The sequence below is a fragment of the Salvelinus namaycush genome, chromosome 32, assembly GCF_016432855.1.
Source record: "Salvelinus namaycush isolate Seneca chromosome 32, SaNama_1.0, whole genome shotgun sequence".
NCBI classification, from domain to species: domain Eukaryota; kingdom Metazoa; phylum Chordata; class Actinopteri; order Salmoniformes; family Salmonidae; genus Salvelinus; species Salvelinus namaycush.
This window is the reverse complement of record NC_052338.1, coordinates 26,463,038-26,484,748: the sequence shown is the minus strand read 5'-3', so window position 1 is coordinate 26,484,748 and position 21,711 is coordinate 26,463,038. Positions and strand designations below refer to the sequence as shown.

The 21,711-nt window shown below is 51.6% G+C and overlaps 1 protein-coding gene across 9 annotated transcripts in view; it reads right to left on the bottom strand.

Annotated features, from left to right (window-relative positions):
- The window catches only part of LOC120026872 (nuclear transcription factor Y subunit gamma-like), a 59,262-nt gene that overhangs the window by 1,711 nt on the left and 35,840 nt on the right, over positions 1–21,711 (bottom strand). For 5 of the 9 annotated variants that reach the window (XM_038971591.1, XM_038971592.1, XM_038971594.1 and 2 more), the window contains exons 4-10: positions 6,985–7,098; positions 5,138–5,233; positions 3,670–3,858; positions 1,385–1,456; positions 727–876; positions 342–452; positions 5–58 (exon numbers count right to left, since the gene is read on the bottom strand). In XM_038971591.1, the coding sequence (XP_038827519.1) occupies positions 5–58; positions 342–452; positions 727–876; positions 1,385–1,456; positions 3,670–3,858; positions 5,138–5,233; positions 6,985–7,098 (786 nt within the window). The remainder of the gene's footprint in view (positions 1–4; positions 59–341; positions 453–726; positions 877–1,384; positions 1,457–3,669; positions 3,859–5,137; positions 5,234–6,984; positions 7,099–21,711) is intronic. The other 4 variants (XM_038971597.1, XM_038971598.1, XM_038971596.1 and 1 more) reach the window with 3 other exon arrangements.

Here is a 21,711-nt window from a genome sequence, read left to right as displayed (position 1 = left end):
TTACCTGTCCGTCGGTAAACTGGTTGAATTGCTGCTGGCCTTGCTCCGTTTGTGTAATCTGAGAACAAACCAGAGAGAGAGGAGTCAGTCATTCACACAGTGGTTCTCACAGCCACTATTAAAACCTACACCTCTGTTCAAATGCAACTGAAGGCAATGTACAATATAGAAGTCATTATAGAAATATAGAAATACACAATCGTATAATATTTGTATTGGTTACTACATTAACGCCGTTAATGTTGTTTTATAAACTAGTATAGTGAGACTACATTACAGAGATGAAGTGTCCACACACATATGATGCGATACTATAGATTGAAAAGGTTCTTGTTCAGTACCTGTACCTGCTGAGTGTTACCCAGCGTCTGGATCTGTCCCTGAACCACCTGTGTGCCAGAGACGGGCTGTGCCAGCCGGATGTACTGCAACTGGCCAGTGTTCAGCTGCACCTGCACACAGCCACCACACGGGGGAAACAAACACCAACTTTAGGCAGGGGAGGTCATAGAAAAACAACACAAACGTCATTATGATCGTTGAGCTAGTTAGTTAGTGTCAACATGGGGGAGAGGAATGTTCAACCAGCTCTCTACAGTGTGTTTGGAGATTGATCGCCAACTTAAGAAAATGTGTTGTATTTATTTCATTCGAAAATTTGAAATTATTAAACTTTCCAGTTAGGTCACTCAAGGAGAGAATCTCCCCTCCCCCTCCCTCTCTTACTGGTATCTGCTGGATCTCGGCGGAGTTGGTGAGGATCTGCTGCATGACCTGCATGGTCTGTCCTGACTGCACCGTCTGGGTCTGGCCCTGGGATGACGCCTGTACTATCTGGACCTGCTGGTCCCCAACCTGCATGGTCATTGGAGCACTCTGGGGGTGGGGGAGGGAGAATGTTAATTCTTAAACAACTGGTGAGAGTGTGGTGACTGTGACCATGTAATGATTGACATTGGGCTGGAAAACCTGGGCCTAATAAGTAGATTACAGTTAGAATGGGACCACAGAGAGAGATGACAAGGCAGGGTTGAAAACCCCCTCTCATCCTACAAGCTCACAGACGATGATATGGTAGTGTCAGGCAACCCAGTCTCTCCAGGATTGGCTGATCGGATCTGATGAAAATCCCTAATATGCAACAAAAAAAATCTAACGGCGGTTTTAATGAGCCGGCTGGGCTGGGCTCTCTGGGGGGGGGGGTGGAGGGGTGCCCTCCGGGGTGAAATTTTCCACTAGGATCAGATCTAGGATCAGCGTTCCCTCCCCCAATGCGAACCATTTAGTGGGGGAAATGCAAAATCGATCAGCGTCCAGGGGCAACTTCACCCTGGGCTGGGAGGGGGTTTCAGATGGGGACGGGGGGCTGAGGAGCGGTGTTTACCGTGATGGGTGTGCCCTGTGACTGGGCTACCTGAACCTGCTGTAACTGTTGCATTGTGGCCCCCTGCAGCACCTGAAGAGGGGAGGGAGGAGGGAGGAGAGAGAGAGAGAGGAAGCTTTACAAAGATGACTACGAGCACATGCAGAGCGCACAGGAACACACACACATACAGTAGACAGGTGTCGTCAGATCACACACAACAATGAGCATGTGAGCACAATGAAATGCTGCATAGAGCAGAAGTGATGTGCAGAATTAATGAAGGAATAGCAGCTGTGAAATCCAGGTATAGTGAAGTTAATGAATATAAAGACGTATCCTACAGTAGGAAATGGTAGTTATATTAATATAAAGACGTATCCTACAGTAGGAAATGGTAGTTATATTAATATAAAGATGTATCCTACAGTAGGAAATGGTAGTTATATTCATATAAAGATGTATCCTACAGTAGGAAATGGTAGTTATATTAATATAAAGATGTATCCTCAGTAGGAAATGGTAGTTATATTCATATAAAGATGTATCCTACAGTAGGAAATGGTAGTTATATTAATATAAAGATGTATCCTACAGTAGGAAATGGTAGTTATATTAATATAAAGATGTATCCTACAGTAGGAAATGGTAGTTATATTAATATAAAGATGTATCCTACAGTAGGAAATGGTAGTTATATTAATATAAAGATGTATCCTACAGTAGGAAATGGTAGTTATATTAATATAAAGATGTATCCTACAGTAGGAAATGGAGGTTTGGTTTTCCAACAGATCAGTCCATTAGGGACTTTGTGACCTGAGAGGGCATGTGACAGAACTGGTGCAACAGTGACGACTAGTGACACAAAGCTCTTTGCAGTCAAGTCTGGAGACACACACGATTTAAGATCTCTCTCTCTTCACCCTCTTCCCTCGCTCTCAATCTCCAGATAACTCTCGCTTTTAAAAATGACACTTTATCCGCCTGTTCTTCTGATTCCTCCAACCCCCTGGCCTCTTGACTGTTACCCAATAGTGATGCACCCCGGACTAGTCATCTCTTCTAAGGTGCCAGTCATTTGGTGACCTTCCCTGCTCTGCGACTAAGTGGACTGCAGCAGCAACACTAGTAGCAGTAGCAGTAGCATTAACAGTAACATTAACAGCAGCAGATATTAACAGTAGCAACAGTTCTGGTCCGACTGTGGAACCGCAACAGCTCAATGAACTTAAGGCAGCACGGGGGGAGAAAAATAAAATACATTCAAAAAAAGAGCGAGAGAGAACAAAAAAAGAGAAAAGATAAAGAAGACAGACTAGGGGTGGGGGGGACCAGAGAAGAAGACAGACTAGGGATGAGGGGGTGGGGGTTCCTCCTCTTCAGAGAGAAGTACAGTGGAGGGGTGGAGAGTCTCACAGGGACTCCCAGCTATACAAGCAGTGGCCCAGAGTCATTTGATCTGCACACTTCAATCACTCCCCTCTCCACTGTAGGTCCGTAACACATTAAACAGTAACACACTAGGACTGCGTATCAAATGGCACCCTATTCCCTACATAGTGCACTAATTTTGACCAGGCCTGCACCCTATTCCCTACATAGTGCACTACTTTTGACCAGGGCTGCACCCTATTCCCTACATAGTGCACTACTTTTGACCAGATGCAGCCCTAGTGTGTTACTGTTTCATGTGTTACGGACCTCCAGTGGAGAGGGTAGTGACTGAAGTGTGCAGAACAAATGGCTCTGGACCACTGCTTGTATAGCTGGGAGTGTGTGTGTGTTGGGTGTGTACGGGTCAATCATCCCTGCTGGTGGGAAAGAGTTGAAGCCAGAGTGGGGATCGGCTGTGCTTGCCAACGATAATATCAATAAAATCCACTGTTAATGCTGTTATTCTCCCATTCACACTGGACTTCACAGGGTTGTTGACTGGGTGTGTTAGGAGAGCTTGTGTTCTGCCAGGCTGTGTGGTGTGTTATACTTAAGCAACAAGGCCCAAGGGGGTGTGGTATATTAAGCATGACAACATGGAGTGCCTGGATACAGCCCGTACCTTTATTGCTGTTATAAACTGGTTACGTAATTAGAGCAGTAAAAATACATGTTTTGTCATACCCGTGGTATACGGTCGGATACACCATGGTTGTCAGCCAATCAGCATTCAGGGCTGTCACCACCCAGTTTATAATATGCCTTTGCCTACGCTGTATGGCGGTACCTTACTGGTTATTTGCGGTCTGTGTGGTGCGTTGTGTGTGCAGCGCGTATGAGTGTGTGTGTGTGTCTATTCTCCAGCGTACCTGTCCTTGCTGTGGCTGTGCGATAATGATCTGTCCAGGCTGGATGGTGGTAGTCTGTTGTCCTGTGGCCTGCTGGCCCTGCTGCTGACCCTGCTGCTGACCCTGCACCTGGACCTGTCCTGGCTGCTGAGCCAGGGTGAAGTAGTACTGAACCGGCTCTGCTGGGGCCACTGACTGACGCACCTCCTCCTGTACACACACACACAGGAAGAGAGAGAGACAGGGTGAGAGGGTGAGAATGGAAGACAGAGAGAGAGCGAGAGGAGAATAACAGAGTGAAGGGCAGAAAGAGAAGCATATCAGTCCATTACATCTCCATGAATTATTTTGCTAGCCTAATACAATAAGCGAGAGGCCCGAAAAATAACTAATAAGCTCTGGATGGATGAGTAATGTGATTCTGAATGGAGGTTGTGTCCCAAATGGCACCATAATACCTAGGTAGTGCACTGCTTCTGAACAGGGCCCTATGGGTCTGCCCTACAGGCCTTGGTCAAAACAAGTGCACTTTATAGGGTGCCATTTGGGACACTACCAGAGGATCCATTACTTTCACGTTTTATTAGTCTTATGTACGGGATACACATGGTAAACATCGTCAAACTAAACACTTACTAGCAGCTTCCTTCTCAACAATAAAAAATACAAATAATAGGAACAGAAAGTAAATGCATTATCACTGTGACGATCAACACATTTTTTTACAAGAACACTTCAGACTGAAAGGGATCATTTCTATTCATTAAAAAAAACAAGGCCTTGATACATTATTGAGAATGTTCTAAATCATAAAGTGTGAAAGGAAAGCTAATTTAGTGACACATTGGACATGATCAACCATTAACAAGCCTGTACCCTCTTTGTGCCTAGTTATCATAATATACAGCCCAAAATCAGTTAGAGCAATGCCACGGCAAGGCCTCATCACAAGTACAGGGTAACAGTCCCCTAAAAGCTACTGGTTGGTTGATCTTCCATGGGGTAGCGTAGGAGGTAGCCAATTCGCCCGTCACCAGAAGTGTAAACACCCCTCTCCCAGCTCGATGATGTCACAGCTGAGAGTGTAGGATGTTTACACCCCTGGCCACAGATCTGGTCAACTATATTGATTTATGGATCTACTGATAGAATACCATCATTTTAGGTAGGTCACAACTTAGAAATGCTTGGGAGGCACTGTCTAGTCTAAAACATGTACCACCATAAAACTGTAATGTGGCAGAGGGCATCAGTTAACACGGTGGTGATTATGTTGATAGTGATTACAAGCTATGGGGTACTGGTGGTACTGTTGAGGGATGTTGGAGGTAAGGGTCAGCCAGACGCTGCAAACATCCGACTGAAAGCCCTCGCTGACCGAACACCAGCTTCCAGTCAAGGATGTTTACAGCGCCTCCAGGCTGCCAGTAGTGGTACTACACCCTGCCGGGGTCCTGAAATGAAATGCAGATGGACTCTCACACACTACCTGTCGTTTAGGGGGCTTGAGCTCATCCCGGGGCACGATGTCGATGAGGAAGTCAAACTGGTCGAACTTTGTTATCGCCATGGCAATGTCGTTCCTCTGAAACACAGGATAAGAGTTGAGGGTGAACATTAGGCTCCTCATTCAGTATGTGCAGAAACTAGACTAAATATAAAACCGGCTTTCTACTTCTGCCGCTCTCTCCAAATATAGCCTTTTTGAAAAAGATTGAAGAAAAGACAGTTTATATAATCTTCTAGGTCAAACCTGAACATTCTGCAGCTTTGTAAACAATACTAAAAGGAGCTCGCTCACAGTAGAACTGTAAAAGCCTACTTCAATCACACCACACAACGTTCACTAGCGATAGTTACATATCGCAATATTATTTTGGACGATATATCAATACTTTGACTCCAAGTATTGATTAGTAAAAAGTATATATATATATATATATATATATTTTTTTTTTTTTTAATGATATTGTTTTTGCCTAGGTAGCGTTAGCTAGCACTAGTCGGCTGTACCTGCACCAAAACTTCCTGTATTTTCATCCTATATCTTCTTTTTAACTAGTGAGAAGCATCTAAGTATCGTAACAATATCGTATTGTGAGGTCCCTGGCAATTCCCAGCCCGAACATTCACCATGTAAAAAACAGCAGGAATGGGCCCACTGTAAGAAACACCAGATGAACAACAATCGGGAGTTGTGACGTATTCTTAGCATCACTGTCCTACTGGGCTCACCCTTCTAGAGAGAGAGAGTGTGTGTGTGAGTGTGTGTGTGTGTGTGTGTGTGTGTGTGTGTGTGTGTGTTTTTCCATTGGATATTAAGTCCCCCCCATCAGTCTATTTATAGTGCTGTGATTAATATCTGGTAACACCGGGTCACATCCACAGTTGTTATATTGATGAGTGTCACCATGGTGACCCTAATCGGCGTGCTGTCAGCACAATGGAACTCTGGCGAGAGCCGGAGTGTGTGTGAGAGAGAGATGGAGTGTGATTAAAAGCAGAGCTGTCTTATTAACAACACACACAGACTAGGAGCATACGCCAGACACGTATCACCATCTGTGGTGTAGAAATGTAATTAACATGCCAAATTGGCATTCTATTTCGAGGTTAACAAAGCTCAACCGAATGACGTTTTCACTCTGAATTTATAGGAGTGCGATTTGACTTTGTAATTCAGCCCCACTTATGAAGCCATGTTGAAGGACAGAATTTGCCAAGATATTGTGCAAAGCAGTATCCCACACACACACACAGGTATGTGAATAGATGGAGATGAAAGAAGTGGGGTACTCTGTTTAATGTTTCAGTGTGTGACTGGCCCTGGCTTTCCAAACCACTCTGATCAACACTCTCTTTCCCTTCTCTCTCTTCTCTCCCACACACTCTCTCACAACCTTTCACTTTGTGTCTCTCCTCCCTCTCTCTTGCCCATTCCCTCACTCATTCTCTCACTTTGGCTCTCCCTCTTTCCCACTCTCGCCATCCCTTTCATCACACCAGGATCCATGTAATTCCCCTGGCTCTGGGATCAGAGAGCAGGCAAAATGGCATTCGAAGTAAAAGTGAGTCACGGGAGCCGAGCTCTGCTTTCACAGTCGACGCTGAGAGAGAAGGAATTTAACAGAGCAGGTCCTCAGGGGATGGCCGTGTGCGACCTCTACACACACACACACACACACACACACACTGGGACCAGGTCTTTACACGTGAACTTGGGCCAGCAGTCTGCATGCGTGAGGTCTTTACACGTAAACTTGGGCCAGCAGTCTGCATGTGCTGTCTGTGTGAATGTGTGTGACCTCTATACACACTAGGGAGGGTGTGACTGACCTGTAGGGTGCGTCTCTTGTTGTCTTCAGTGTGGATCCAAGCCCTCAGTGTGAGCTCTGTGATGAAGATCTGAGCTGCCTTGGCAAACAGCACCGGGGCCTCTGCACTGATCATCTATGGAGACATTGAGATGACATGTTAAAACTAAGGGGAAACAGGGAACACACACATACAGACAAAGGAAACAAATACACACAGAGAGAACACACAAACAGGAAACTGACATTGCAACTACCTCTCACACACTCAGTAACCTACACAGCTAGATAGGGTTGTATAGATCTGTATAGATAGACCGCCCGTATCCCTTACTGCTAAAGGGGAGACACCTAACCTTTTGAAAACCTTTCCACAGAGTGACATTTAGAAGTTGGCCTGGGCGGGAGGTGGTCGGTGAGGCAGGCTGCAGGCTGCAGGCTGAGGAGCTGCTGGGTCATGGCTAGCATCACACCCCTCTCTGCCACACTCTGGGTCATGGCTAGCATCACACCCTCTCTGTCACACTCTGGGTCATGGCTAGCATCACACCCTCTCTGTCACACTCTGGGTCATGGCTAGCATCACACCCTCTCTGTCACACTCTGGGTCATGGCTAGCATCACACCCCTCTGTCACACTCTGGGACATGGCTAGCATCACGTCACACTCTTGGTCATGGCTAGCATCACGTCACACCCTGGGTCACGGCTAGCATCACGTCACACTCTTGGTCATGGCTAGCTTCACGCCTCTCTCTGTCACACTCTGGGTCATGGCTAGCATCACACCCTCTCTGTCACACTCTGGGTCATGGCTAGCATCACACCCTCTCTGTCACACTCGGGGTCATGGCAAGCATCAAACCCTCTCTGTCACACTCTTGGTCATGGCTAGCATCACAGCCTCTCTGCCACACTCTGGGTCATGGCTAGCATCACGTCACACTCTTGGTCATGGCTAGCATCACGGCTCTCTCTGCCACACTCTGGGTCATGGCTAGCATCACGCCCCTCTCTGCCACACTCTGGGTCATGGCTAGCATCACGTCACACTCTTGGTCATGGCTAGCATCACGTCACACTCTTGGTCATGGCTAGCATCACGTCACACTCTTGGTCATGGCTAGCATCACGTCACACTCTTGGTCATGGCTAGCATCACGTCACACCCTGGGTCATGGCTAGCATCACGTCACACTCTTGGTCACGGCTAGCATCACGTCACACTCTTGGTCATGGCTAGCATCATGTCACACTCTTGGTCATGGCTAGCATCACACCCCTCTCTGTCACACTCTGGGTCATGGCTAGCATCACACCCCTCTCTGTCACACTCTGGGTCATGGCTAGCATCACACCCTCTCTGTCACACTCTGGGTCATGGCTAGCATCACACCCTCTCTGTCACACTCTGGGTCATGGCTAGCATCACACCCTCTCTGTCAAACTCGGGGTCATGGCAAGCATCACACCCTCTCTGTCACACTCTGGGTCATGGCTAGCATCACACCCTCTCTGTCACACTCTTGGTCATGGCTAGCATCACAGCCTCTCTGCCACACTCTGGGTCATGGCTAGCATCACGTCACAGTCTTGGTCATGGCTAGCATCACGGCTCTCTCTGCCACACTCTGGGTCATGGCTAGCATCACGCCCCTCTCTGCCACACTCTGGGTCATGGCTAGCATCACGTCACACTCTTGGTCATGGCTAGCATCACGTCACACTCTTGGTCATGGCTAGCATCACGTCACACTCTTGGTCATGGCTAGCATCACGTCACACCCTGGGTCACGGCTAGCATCACGTCACACTCTTGGTCACGGCTAGCATCACGTCACACTCTTGGTCACGGCTAGCATCACGTCACACTCTTGGTCACGGCTAGCATCACGTCACACTCTTGGTCATGGCTAGCATCACGCCTCTCTCTGTCACACTCTGGGTCATGGCTAGCATCACACCCTCTCTGTCACACCCTGGGTCATGGCTATTATCACGTCACACTCTTGGTCATGGCTAGCATCACGCCCCTCTCTGCCACACTCTGGGTCATGGCTAGCATCACGTCACACTCTTGGTCATGGCTAGCATCACGTCACACCCTGGGTCATGGCTAGCATCACGTCACACTCTTGGTCACGGCTAGCATCACGTCACACTCTTGGTCATGGCTAGCATCATGTCACACTCTTGGTCATGGCTAGCATCACGCCTCTCTCTGTCACACTCTGGGTCATGGCTAGCATCACACCCCTCTCTGTCACACTCTGGGTCATGGCTAGCATCACACCCTCTCTGTCACACTCTGGGTCATGGCTAGCATCACACCCTCTCTGTCAAACTCGGGGTCATGGCAAGCATCACACCCTCTCTGTCACACTCTGGGTCATGGCTAGCATCACACCCTCTCTGTCACACTCTTGGTCATGGCTAGCATCACAGCCTCTCTGCCACACTCTGGGTCATGGCTAGCATCACGTCACAGTCTTGGTCATGGCTAGCATCACGGCTCTCTCTGCCACACTCTGGGTCATGGCTAGCATCACGCCCCTCTCTGCCACACTCTGGGTCATGGCTAGCATCACGTCACACTCTTGGTCATGGCTAGCATCACGTCACACTCTTGGTCATGGCTAGCATCACGTCACACTCTTGGTCATGGCTAGCATCACGCCTCTCTCTGTCACACTCTTGGTCATGGCTAGCATCACGCCTCTCTCTGTCACACTCTGGGTCATGGCTAGCATCACGTCACACTCTTGGTCATGGCTAGCATCACACCCCTCTCTGTCACACTCTGGGTCATGGCTAGCATCACGTCACACTCTTGGTCATGGCTAGCATCACGTCACACTCTTGGTCATGGCTAGCATCACGTCACACTCTTGGTCATGGCTAGCATCACGCCTCTCTCTGTCAAACTCTGGGTCATGGCTAGCATCACGTCACTCTTGGTCATGACTAGCAACACGTCCCAATCTGGGTCATGGCTAGCATCACACCCCTCTCTGTCACACCCTGGGTCATGGCTAGCATCACACCCTCTCTGTCACACTCTGGGTCATGGCTAGCATCACACCCCTCTCTGTCACACTCTGGGTCATGGCTAGCATCACGTCACACTCTTGGTCATGGCTAGCATCACGTCACAATCTTGGTCATGGCTAGCATCACGTCACACTCTTGGTCATGGCTAGCATCACGTCACACTCTTGGCCATGACTGACATCACGTCACACTCTTGGTCACGGCTAGCATCACGTCACACCCTGGGTCACGGCTAGCATCACGTCACACTCTTGGTCATGGCTAGCATCACGTCACACTCTTGGTCATGGCTAGCATCACGCCTCTCTCTGTCACACTCTGGGTCATGGCTAGCATCACACCCTCTCTGTCACACCCTGGGTCATGGCTAGCATCACACCCCTCTCTGTCACACTCTGGGTCATGGCTAGCATCACACCCTCTCTGTCACACTCTGGGTCATGGCTAGCATCACACCCTCTCTGTCACACTCTGGGTCATGGCTAGCATCACACCCTCTCTGTCACACTCTGGGTCATGGCTAGCTTCACGTCACACTCTTTGTCATGGCTAGCATCACGTCACACTCTTGGTCATGGCTAGCATCACGTCACACTCTTGGTCATGGCTAGCATCACGCCTCTCTCTGTCACACTCTTGGTCATGGCTGCATCACGCCCTCTCTGTCACACCCTGGGTCATGGCTATTATCACGTCACACTCTTGGTCATGGCTAGCATCACGCCCCTCTCTGCCACACTCTGGGTCATGGCTAGCATCACGTCACACTCTTGGTCATGGCTAGCATCACGTCACACTCTTGGTCATGGCTAGCATCACGTCACACCCTGGGTCATGGCTAGCATCACGTCACACTCTTGGTCACGGCTAGCATCACGTCACACTCTTGGTCATGGCTAGCATCATGTCACACTCTGGGTCATGGCTAGCATCACACCCCTCTCTGTCACACTCTGGGTCATGGCTAGCATCACACCCTCTCTGTCACACTCTGGGTCATGGCTAGCATCACACCCTCTCTGTCACACTCTGGGTCATGGCTAGCATCACACCCTCTCTGTCACACCCTGGGTCATGGCTAGCATCACACCCCTCTCTGTCACACTCTGGGTCATGGCTAGCATCACACCCTCTCTGTCACACTCTGGGTCATGGCTAGCATCACACCCTCTCTGTCACACTCTTGGTCATGGCTAGCATCACAGCCTCTCTGCCACACTCTGGGTCATGGCTAGCATCACGTCACAGTCTTGGTCATGGCTAGCATCACGGCTCTCTCTGCCACACTCTGGGTCATGGCTAGCATCACGCCCCTCTCTGCCACACTCTGGGTCATGGCTAGCATCACGTCACACTCTTGGTCATGGCTAGCATCACGTCACACTCTTGGTCATGGCTAGCATCACGTCACACTCTTGGTCATGGCTAGCATCACGCCTCTCTCTGTCACACTCTTGGTCATGGCTAGCATCACGCCTCTCTCTGTCAAACTCTGGGTCATGGCTAGCATCACGTCACACTCTTGGTCATGGCTAGCATCACACCCCTCTCTGTCACACTCTGGGTCATGGCTAGCATCACGTCACACTCTTGGTCATGGCTAGCATCACGTCACACTCTTGGTCATGGCTAGCATCACGTCACACTCTTGGTCATGGCTAGCATCACGCCTCTCTCTGTCAAACTCTGGGTCATGGCTAGCATCACGTCACTCTTGGTCATGACTAGCAACACGTCCCAATCTGGGTCATGGCTAGCATCACACCCCTCTCTGTCACACCCTGGGTCATGGCTAGCATCGCACCCTCTCTGTCACACTCTGGGTCATGGCTAGCATCACACCCTCTCTGTCACATTCTGGGTCATGGCTAGCATCACACCCCTCTCTGTCACACTCTGGGTCATGGCTAGCATCACGTCACACTCTTGGTCATGGCTAGCATCACGTCACAATCTTGGTCATGGCTAGCATCACGTCACACTCTTGGTCATGGCTAGCATCACGTCACACTCTTGGCCATGACTGACATCACGTCACACTCTTGGTCACGGCTAGCATCACGTCACACCCTGGGTCACGGCTAGCATCACGTCACACTTGGTCATGGCTAGCATCACGTCACACTCTTGGTCATGGCTAGCATCACGCCTCTCTCTGTCACACTCTGGGTCATGGCTAGCATCACACCCTCTCTGTCACACCCTGGGTCATGGCTAGCATCACACCCCTCTCTGTCACACTCTGGGTCATGGCTAGCATCACACCCTCTCTGTCACACTCTGGGTCATGGCTAGCATCACACCCTCTCTGTCACACTCTGGGTCATGGCTAGCATCGCACCCTCTCTGTCACACTCTGGTCATGGCTAGCATCACACCCTCTCTGTCACATTCTGGGTCATGGCTAGCATCACGTCACACTCTTGGTCATGGCTAGCATCACGCCCTCTCTGTCACAATCTCTGGGTCATGGCTAGCATATCGTCACACTCTTGGTCATGGCTAGCATCACGTCACCCATCTTGGCCATGGACTGAGCATCAGCGTCACACTCTTGGTCAGGCTAGCATCACGTCACACCCTGGGTCACGGCTAGCATCACGTCACACTTGGTATGGCTGCATCACGTCACACTCTTGTCATGGCTAGCATCACGCCTCTCTCTGTCACACTCTGGGTCATGGCTAGCATCACACCCTCTCTGTACACCCTGGGTCATGGCTAGCATCACACACCTCTCTGTCACACTCGGGTCATGGCTAGCATCCACACCCTCTCTGTCACACTCTGGTCATGGCTAGTCACACATCTCTGTCACTCTGGTCATGGCATCACACCCCTCTGTCCCTCTGGCATGGCTAGCTTCACGCAACTTCTGCCCACGTCATCTTGTCCATGGCTAGCATCACGTCACACTCTTGGTCATGGCTCATCACGTCACACTCTTGGTCAGGCTAGCATCAGCTCTCTCTGTCACACTCTTGGTCATGCTGAGCATCACGCCTCTCTGTCACACTCTGGGTCATGGCTAGCATCACGTCACTCTTTGGTCATGGCTAGCATCACGTCACATTTGGTCATGGCTAGCATCACGTCACACTCTTGGTCATGCTAGCATCACGTCACACTCTTGGTCATGGCTAGCATCACGTCACACCCTTGGTCATGGCTAGCATCACGTCACACTCTTGGTCACGGCTAGCATCAGTCACACTCTTGGTCAGGCTAGCATCGTCCACTCTGATCATGGTAGCATCACGCCTCTCTCTGTCACACTCTGGGTCATGGCTAGCATCACGCACTCTTCCTCTGGTCATGGCTAGCTAATCAACCGTCCACCAACCTCCTAGGGTCATGGCTAGCATCACACCCCTCTGTCACACTCTGGTCATGGCTAGCATCACGCCCTCTCTGCACACTCTGGGTCATGGCTAGCCTCACACCCTCTCTGTCACCATCTGGGTCATGGCTAGCATCACAACACCTCTCTGTCCACACTCTGGGTCATGGCTAGCATCACGTCCCACTCTGGTCATGGCTAGCATCACGTCCCACTCTGGTCATGGCTAGTCAGTCCACTCGGGTCATGCTAGCATCACGTCCCACTCTGGTCATCGGCTAGCATCACGTCACACTCTGGGTCATGGCTAGCATCACGTCCCACTCTGGGTCATGGCTAGCATCACGTCCCACTCTGGGTCATGGCTAGCATCACGTCCCACTCTGGGTCATGGCTAGCATCACGTCACACTCTGGGTCATGGCTAGCATCACTTCACACTCTGGGTCATGGCTAGCATCACACCCCTCTCTGTCACACCCTGGGTCATGGCTAGCATCACGTCACACTCTGGTCATGGCTAGCATCACGTCCACTCTGGGTCATGGCTGAGCACAGTCCCACTCTGGTCCTGGCTGCATCACGTCCCACTCTGGGTCATGGCTAGCATCATGTCCACTCTGGTCATGGCTAGCATCACGTCACACTCTGGGTCATGGCTAGCATCAGTCCCACTCTGGGTCATGGCTAGCATCACGTCCACACTCTGGTCATGGCTAGCATCACGTCCACACTCTGGGTCATGGCTAGCATCACGTCCACTCTGGGTCATGGCTAGCATCACACCTCTGTCACACTTGGGTCAGCTAGCATCACGACTCCTCTGCTGTAACATCTGGTCATGGCTAGAATACACCCTCTCTGTCACACTCTGGGTCATGGCTAGCATCCACACCCTCTCTGTCAACCCTGGTCATGGTAGCATGACACCCCTCTCTCTCACACTCTGGGTCATGGCTAGCATCACACCCTCTCTCTGTCACACTCTGGGTCATGGCTAGCATCACACCCTCTCTGTCACACTCTGGGTCATGGCTAGCATCACAGCCTCTCTGTCACACTCTTGGTCATGGCTAGCATCACACCCTCTCTGTCAGACCCTGGTCATGGCTAGCATACACCCTCTCTCTCCACTCGGGTCATGGCTAGCATCACACCCTCTCTGTCACACTCTGGGTCATGGCTAGCATCACACCCTCTCTGTCAACACCTGGGTTCATGGCTAGCATCCAACTCTCTGTCACATCTGGGTCATGGCTAGCATCACACCCTCTCTGTCACACTCTGGGTCATGGCTAGCATCATCGTCACACTCTTGGGTCCATGGTCGCATCACGTCACACTTGTCATGGCTAGCATCACTCACACTCTTGGTCATGGCTAGCATCACGTCACACTCTTGGGTCATGGCTAGCATCACGTCACACTCTTGGTCAGGCTAGCATCACGTCCACCCTGGGTCACGGCTAGCATCACGTCACACTCTTGGTCATGGCTAGCATCACGTCACACTCTTGGTCATGGCTTAGCATCACGCCTCTCTCTGTCAACTCTGGGTCAGGCTAGCATCACACCCTCTCTGTACACCTCTGGGTCATGGCTAGCATCACACCCTCTCTGTACACATCTGGTCATGGCTAGCATAAACCCTCTCTGTCACACTCTGGGTCATGGCTAGCATCACACCCTCTCTGTCACACTCTGGGTCATGGCTAGCATCACGTCACCTCTTGTCAGGCTAGCATCACGTCACACTCTTGGTCATGGCTAGCATCACGTTCACACTCTGGTCATGGCTAGCATCACGCCTCTCTCTGACCAACTTGGTCATGGCTGCATCACGCCCTCTCTGTCACACCTGGGTCATGGCTATTATCACGTCACATCTTGGTCATGGCTAGCATCACGCCCTTCTGCACACACTCTGGTCATGGCTAGCATCACGTCACACTCTTGGTCATGGCTAGCATCACGTCACACTCTTGGTCATGGCTAGCATCACGGTCACACCCTGGGTCATGGCTAGCATCACGTCACACTCTGGTCAAGGCTAGCATACTACACTCTTGTCACGGCTAGCTTCACGTCACACTCTTGGTCATGGTCCATCATGTCACACTCGGTCATGGCTAGCACACCCCTCTCTGTCACACTCTTGGGTCATGGCTAGCATCACACCCTCTCTGTCACACTCTGGGTCATGGTAGCATCACCCCTCTCTGTCACACTCTGGGTCATGGCTAGCATCACACCCTCTCTGTCAACTCTGGTCATGGCTAGCATCACACCCCTCTGTCACACTCTGGTCATGGCTAGCATCACACCCCTCTCTGTCACACTCTTGGTCACGGCTAGCATCCCACCTCTCTGCCACACTCTGGTCATGCTAGCATCACGTCACAGTCTCTGGGTCATGGCTAGCATCACGGCTCTCTCTGCCCACTCTGGGTCATGGCTAGCATCACGCCCTTCTCTGCCACACTCTGGGTCATGGCTAGCATCACGTCCACTCTTGGTCATGGCTAGCATCAGTCACACTCTTGGTAGGCTGTAGCATCACGTCACACTTGGTCATGGCTAGCATCACGTCTCCTTGCAACTCTGTGGTCATGGCTAGCATCAGCCCTCTCTGTCACACTCTGGGTCATGGCTAGCATCACGTCACACTCTTGGTCATGGCTAGCATCACACCCTCTCTGTCACACTCTGGGTCATGGCTAGTCCACGTCACACTCTTGAGTCATGGCTAGCATCACGTCACACTCTTGGTCATGGCTAGCATCACGTCACACTCGGTCATGGCTAGATCACGCCTCCTACTGTCAACTCTGGTCAGCTAGCAGCACGTCACTCTGTCATGGACTCAACACGTCCAATCTGGGTCATGGCTAGCATCACACCCCTCTCTGTCACACCTGGGTCTGTAGCATCACACCCTCTCTGTCACACTGGGTCATGGCTAGCATCACACCCTCTCTGTCACACCTCTGGGTCATGGCTAGCATCAACCCCCTCTGCACACTCTGGGTCATGGCTAGCATCACGTCCCACTCTTGGGTCATGGCTAGCATCACGTCAAATCTTGGTCATGGCTAGCATCACGTCACACTCTTGGTCATGGCTAGCATCACGTCACACTCTTGGCCATGACTGACATCACGTCACACTCTTGGGTCACGGCTAGCATCACGTCACACACTGGGTCACGGCTAGCATCACGTCACACTTGGTCATGCTAGCATCACGTACACTCTTGGTCATGGCTAGCATCACGCACCTCTCTCTGTCACACTCTGGGTCATGGCTAGCATCACACCCTCTTGTCACACCCTGGGTCATGGCTAGCATCACACCCCTCTCTGTCACACTCTGGTCATGGCTAGCATCACCTCTGTACACTCGGTCAGGCTAGCATCACACCCTCTCTGTCACACTCTGGGTCATGGCTAGCATCACACCCTCTCCTGTCACACTCTGGGTCATGGCTAGTCACGTCACACTCTTCTGTCATGGCTAGCATCATCGTCACACTCTGGTCATGGCTAGCCTACACGTCACACTCTTGGTCATGGCTAGCATCACGCCTCTCTCTGTCACATATTGGTCATCGGGCTGCATACACGCCCTCTCGTCACACTCTGGGTCATGGCTATGCATCACGTCACACTCTTGGTCAGGCTAGCATCACGTCACACTCTTGGTCATGGCTAGCAGGTCACGTCACACTACTTGGGTCATGGCTAGACATCTCCGTCACACTCTTGGCATGGCTAGCTCACGTCACCTTGGGTCATGGCCGCACACGTCACACCGTCCGCAATCATCAGTCACACTCTTGGTCATGGCTAGCATCAGTCACACTCTTGCGTCAGGCTACCACTACACCTCTCTTGATCATGGCTAGCATCAGCTCCTCCTCTGTCACACTTGGTCATTGGCTAGCATCACGTCACCCTTGGTCATGTACACCTCTCCAACTCTGGGTCATGGCTAGCATCACCACTCTTGTCACACCTGGGTCATGGCTAGCATCACACCCTCTCTTCACACTCTGGGTCATGCTAGCATCACACCCTCTCTGTCACACTCGCTCAGGGCTAGCATCACACCCCTCTCTGTCACACTCTGGGTCTCTGGCTAGCATCACGTCACACTCTTGGTATGGCTAGCAATCACCACAATCTTGGTCAGATAGCTCACGTCCACCACTCTGGTCATGGCTAGCTATCACGTCACACTCCGACTACATTCACGTCCACTTTGGTCAGGCTAGCATCAGTCACACCCTGGTCACGGCATAGCATCACGTCACACTCTGTTATGGCTAGCACACGTCAACTTGGTCATGGCTAGCATCACGCCTCCTCTCACACTCTGGTCATGGCTAGATCACACCCTCATCTGTCACACCCTGGGTCATGGCTAGCATCACACCCCTCTCTGTCACACTCTGGGGCATGGCTAGCATCACACCCTCTCTGTCACACTCTGGGTCATGGTAGCTCACACCCTCTCTGTCACACCCTGGCTGGCGTCACATTTCATGGCTAGCATCACACCCTCTCTGTCACACTCTGGGTCAGGTAGACCCTCTCACACCTGTCTCTATCCACGGCTTGCACACCGTCATGGTGCTCAGTAAGTTGGCTAGTCACGGCTTTCCATCTGTCAGGAGACACCCTCATGCACTCTGGTCATGGCTAGCATCACGTCACACTCTTGGTCATGGCTAGCATCACGTCCACTCTTCTTGCACACTCACACTTGGTCCCATGGCTAGCCATCACGCCTCTCCTGTACCTCGTCTGTAGCACACCTCCTGACTGGGTCATGGGCTAGCCATCGCCCACTTGTCATGTCCACACCCTTTTTTCTTTGGTCCACTGGGCTGGAGCATCCACGTCACACTCTGGTTCATGGCTTAGCATCACGTCACACTCTGGTCATGGGCTAGCATCCCGTCAACTATGTCATGCTGCCATGACGACATCTCTTGGCATCACGCCTTCTCTAGTCCTCGTGGTCATCGGCTAGCATCACGAGCTCGCACTTGCCAAAGTCCATGGGTTAGCATCACACCCCTCTCTTGTCACACGCGGGTCATGGCTAGCATCGACCCCCTGTCACATCTGGGTCATGGCTAGCAACACACTCTCGTCAATCTGGGTCATGGCTAGCAACCTCCTGTCAATCTGCGGTCTGCTGCATCTCACTCTTGGTCATGGCTAGCATCACGTACAACTGTCTGCGATAGTCAACACTCTGGGTCATGGCTAGCATCACCACACCTGCCATGACTGACATCACCACCTTGGGTTCATTTCTGGCTAGCATCACGTCACACTCTGGCGCAGGTAGCATCACGTCCCATGGTCAGGCTGCATCACGTCCACTCTTCGTGTCATGGCTAGCATCACGCTCTCGTCCACTCTGGGTCATGGCTAGAATCACACCCTACTGTACCTGGGGTCCATGGCTAGTCACACCTTCTCACGTCCACACTTCTGGGTCATGCTAGCATCCACCTCCGTTCACACTCTGGGTACTGGCTAGCATCCACTCCTGTCAACTCGGTCATGGCTAGCCATCGAACCTTCGTCACCCTCTGGGTCATGGCTAGCATCCACGCCCATCGGTCAGTAGAGTCATGCAGCTCACACCCTTCGTCCACTTGGTCATGGCTAGACATCACGTCCACTCTTGGGTCAGGCAGCATCACGTCACCACTTGGGTCATGGCTTACATCACGTCCCTCTGGTCAGGTCACTTCATCTTTGCATCTACGTCGTCACACTCTGGGTCAGGCTAGCATCACGTCACACTCCGGGTCACGGGCTAGCATCACGTCACACTGGGTCATGGCTAGCATCACGTCACATCACTCTGGTCATGGCATCAGCCATCACCCCTCTCGTCACACTCTGCGGTCATGGCTAGCATCCACTCGTCCCCACCGGGTCATGGGGACTCAGCCACCTCCGTCACACTCTGGTCATGGCTCGCATCACCTCCTGTCACCACTCTGGGTCACGGCTACGCATCACACCCTTCTGTCACCTGTCTGGGCTTCATTTACACGGCTCAGCGACTTCAGTTCACACTCTTTGGTATGGCTAGCATCACGTCACACTCCTTGGTCATGGCTAGCATCCGCCTACCGTCACTTCTGTGGTATGGCTAGCCTAACATCCGTTCACACTCTGGAGTCCTGGCTAGCATCAGCCCTCTCTCTGTTCCACTCTTAGGTCATGCGCTCAAGCTCATCACCACCCTCGCTACATAGGTCACACTCTGGTCATGGCTAGCATCACGACTTTGGCACACTCGGTCATGGCTAAAAAAAGGCATCACGTCACACTCTTTGGTCATTGGCTAAGCATCACGTCACACTCTTGGGTCAAGGTAGCATCAAGTCACACTCTGGTCATGGCATAGCATCACGCTCTCTGCACACTTCTGGTCGGCTAGCATCAGCCCTCTCTGTCAACCTGGGTCATGGCTATATCACGCACACTCTTGTCATGGCTAGCATCACGCCCCTCTCTGCCACACTCTGGGTCATGGTAGCATCACGTCACCTTCTTGGTCACTGTAGCTGCATCACGTCACACTCTGGGTCATGGCCCTTAGCATCACTTCACCACTCTGGGTCATGGCTAGCATTCACGCAACCTGGGTCACGGCTAGCATCACGTCACACTCTTGGTCATGGCTAGCATTCAGTCACACTCTGGTGTCATGGTAGACACTCACTGTCACACTCTGGGTCATGGCTAGCATCACGCCCTCTCTCTGTCACACTCCATGGGTCATGGCTAGCATCACACCCTCTCTGTCACATCCTGGGTCATGGCTAGCATCACCCCTTCTCTGCCCACTCTGGGTCATGGCTAGCATCACGCACCCTCTTGTCAACTCGGGTCATGGCTAGCATCCCACCTCTCGTCACACTCTGGGTCATGGCTAGCATCACACCCTCTCGTCACAATCTTGGTCATGGCTAGCATCACGTCACACTCTGGTCATGGCTAGCATCACGTCACAGTCCTTGGTATGGTTAGCAATCACGGGCCCTCTGCCACACTCTGGGTCAATGGCTAGCATCACGCCCCCTGGCCCACTCTGGGTCATGGCTAGCATCACGTCCACACTCTGGTCATGGCTAGCATCACGTTCATGCTCATGCCACTCTGGTGGTCATGGCTAGCATCACGCCAATCTGGTCATGGCTAGCATCCACCCTCTTCTGTCACACTCTTGGTCATGGCTAGCATCACGCCCTCTCTGTCCACTGTGGGTCATGGCTAGCATCACTGCACACTCTGGGTCATGGCTCAGCATCACACTCCTCTGCATGTCTCTCTCACACTCTGGGTCATGGCTAGCATCACGTCACACTCTGGTCTGGCTAAGCATCACGTCACACTCTGGTCATGGCTAGCATCACTTGTCACACTCTTGGTCATGGCTAGCATTCACGCCTCTCTGTCAACACTCTGGGTCATGGCTAGCATCACTCACTCTCGTCATGCTAGCAACACGTCCCTCTGGGTCATGGCTAGCATCACACCCCTCTCTGTGCACACCCTGGGTCATGGCTAGCATCACACCTCTCTGTCACAATCTGGGTCATGGCTAGCATTCAACCCTCTTGCACACTCTGGGTCATGGCTATGCATACACCCCTTCTGTCACACTCTGGAGTCATGGCTAGGCATCACGTCCACACTCTTGGTTCATGGCTAGCACACGTCACAATCTTGGTCATGGCTAGCTATCACGTCACACTCTTGGTCATGGCTAGCATCACGCACACTCTTGGCCATGGACTGAATCACGTCACACTCTTGGTCAGGCTAGCATCAGTCACACCTGGGTCAGGCTAGATCACGTCACACCCTGGGTCACGGCTAGCATCACGTCAACACTCTTGTCATGGCTAGCATCACGTCACACTCTGGTCATGGCTAGCATCACGCCTCTCTCTGTCACACTCTGGGTCATGGCTAGCATCACACCCTCTCTGTCACACCTGGGTCATGGCTAGCATTCACACCCCTCTCTGTCACACTCTGGGTCAGGCTAGCATCACACCCTCTGTCACAATGGTATGGAAGCATCACACCCTCTCTGTCACACTGGGTCATGCTAGCATCACACCCTCTCTGTCACACTCTGGTCGGCTAGCTTCACGCAACTCTTGTCATGGCTAGCATCACGTCACACTCTTGGTCATGGCTGCATCACGTCACATCTTTGGTCATAGGCTAGCATCACGCCTCTCTGCGTCACACTCTTGGTCATGGCTAGCATCACGCCCCCTCCTGCCACACTCTGGGTCATGGCTAGCATCACGTCA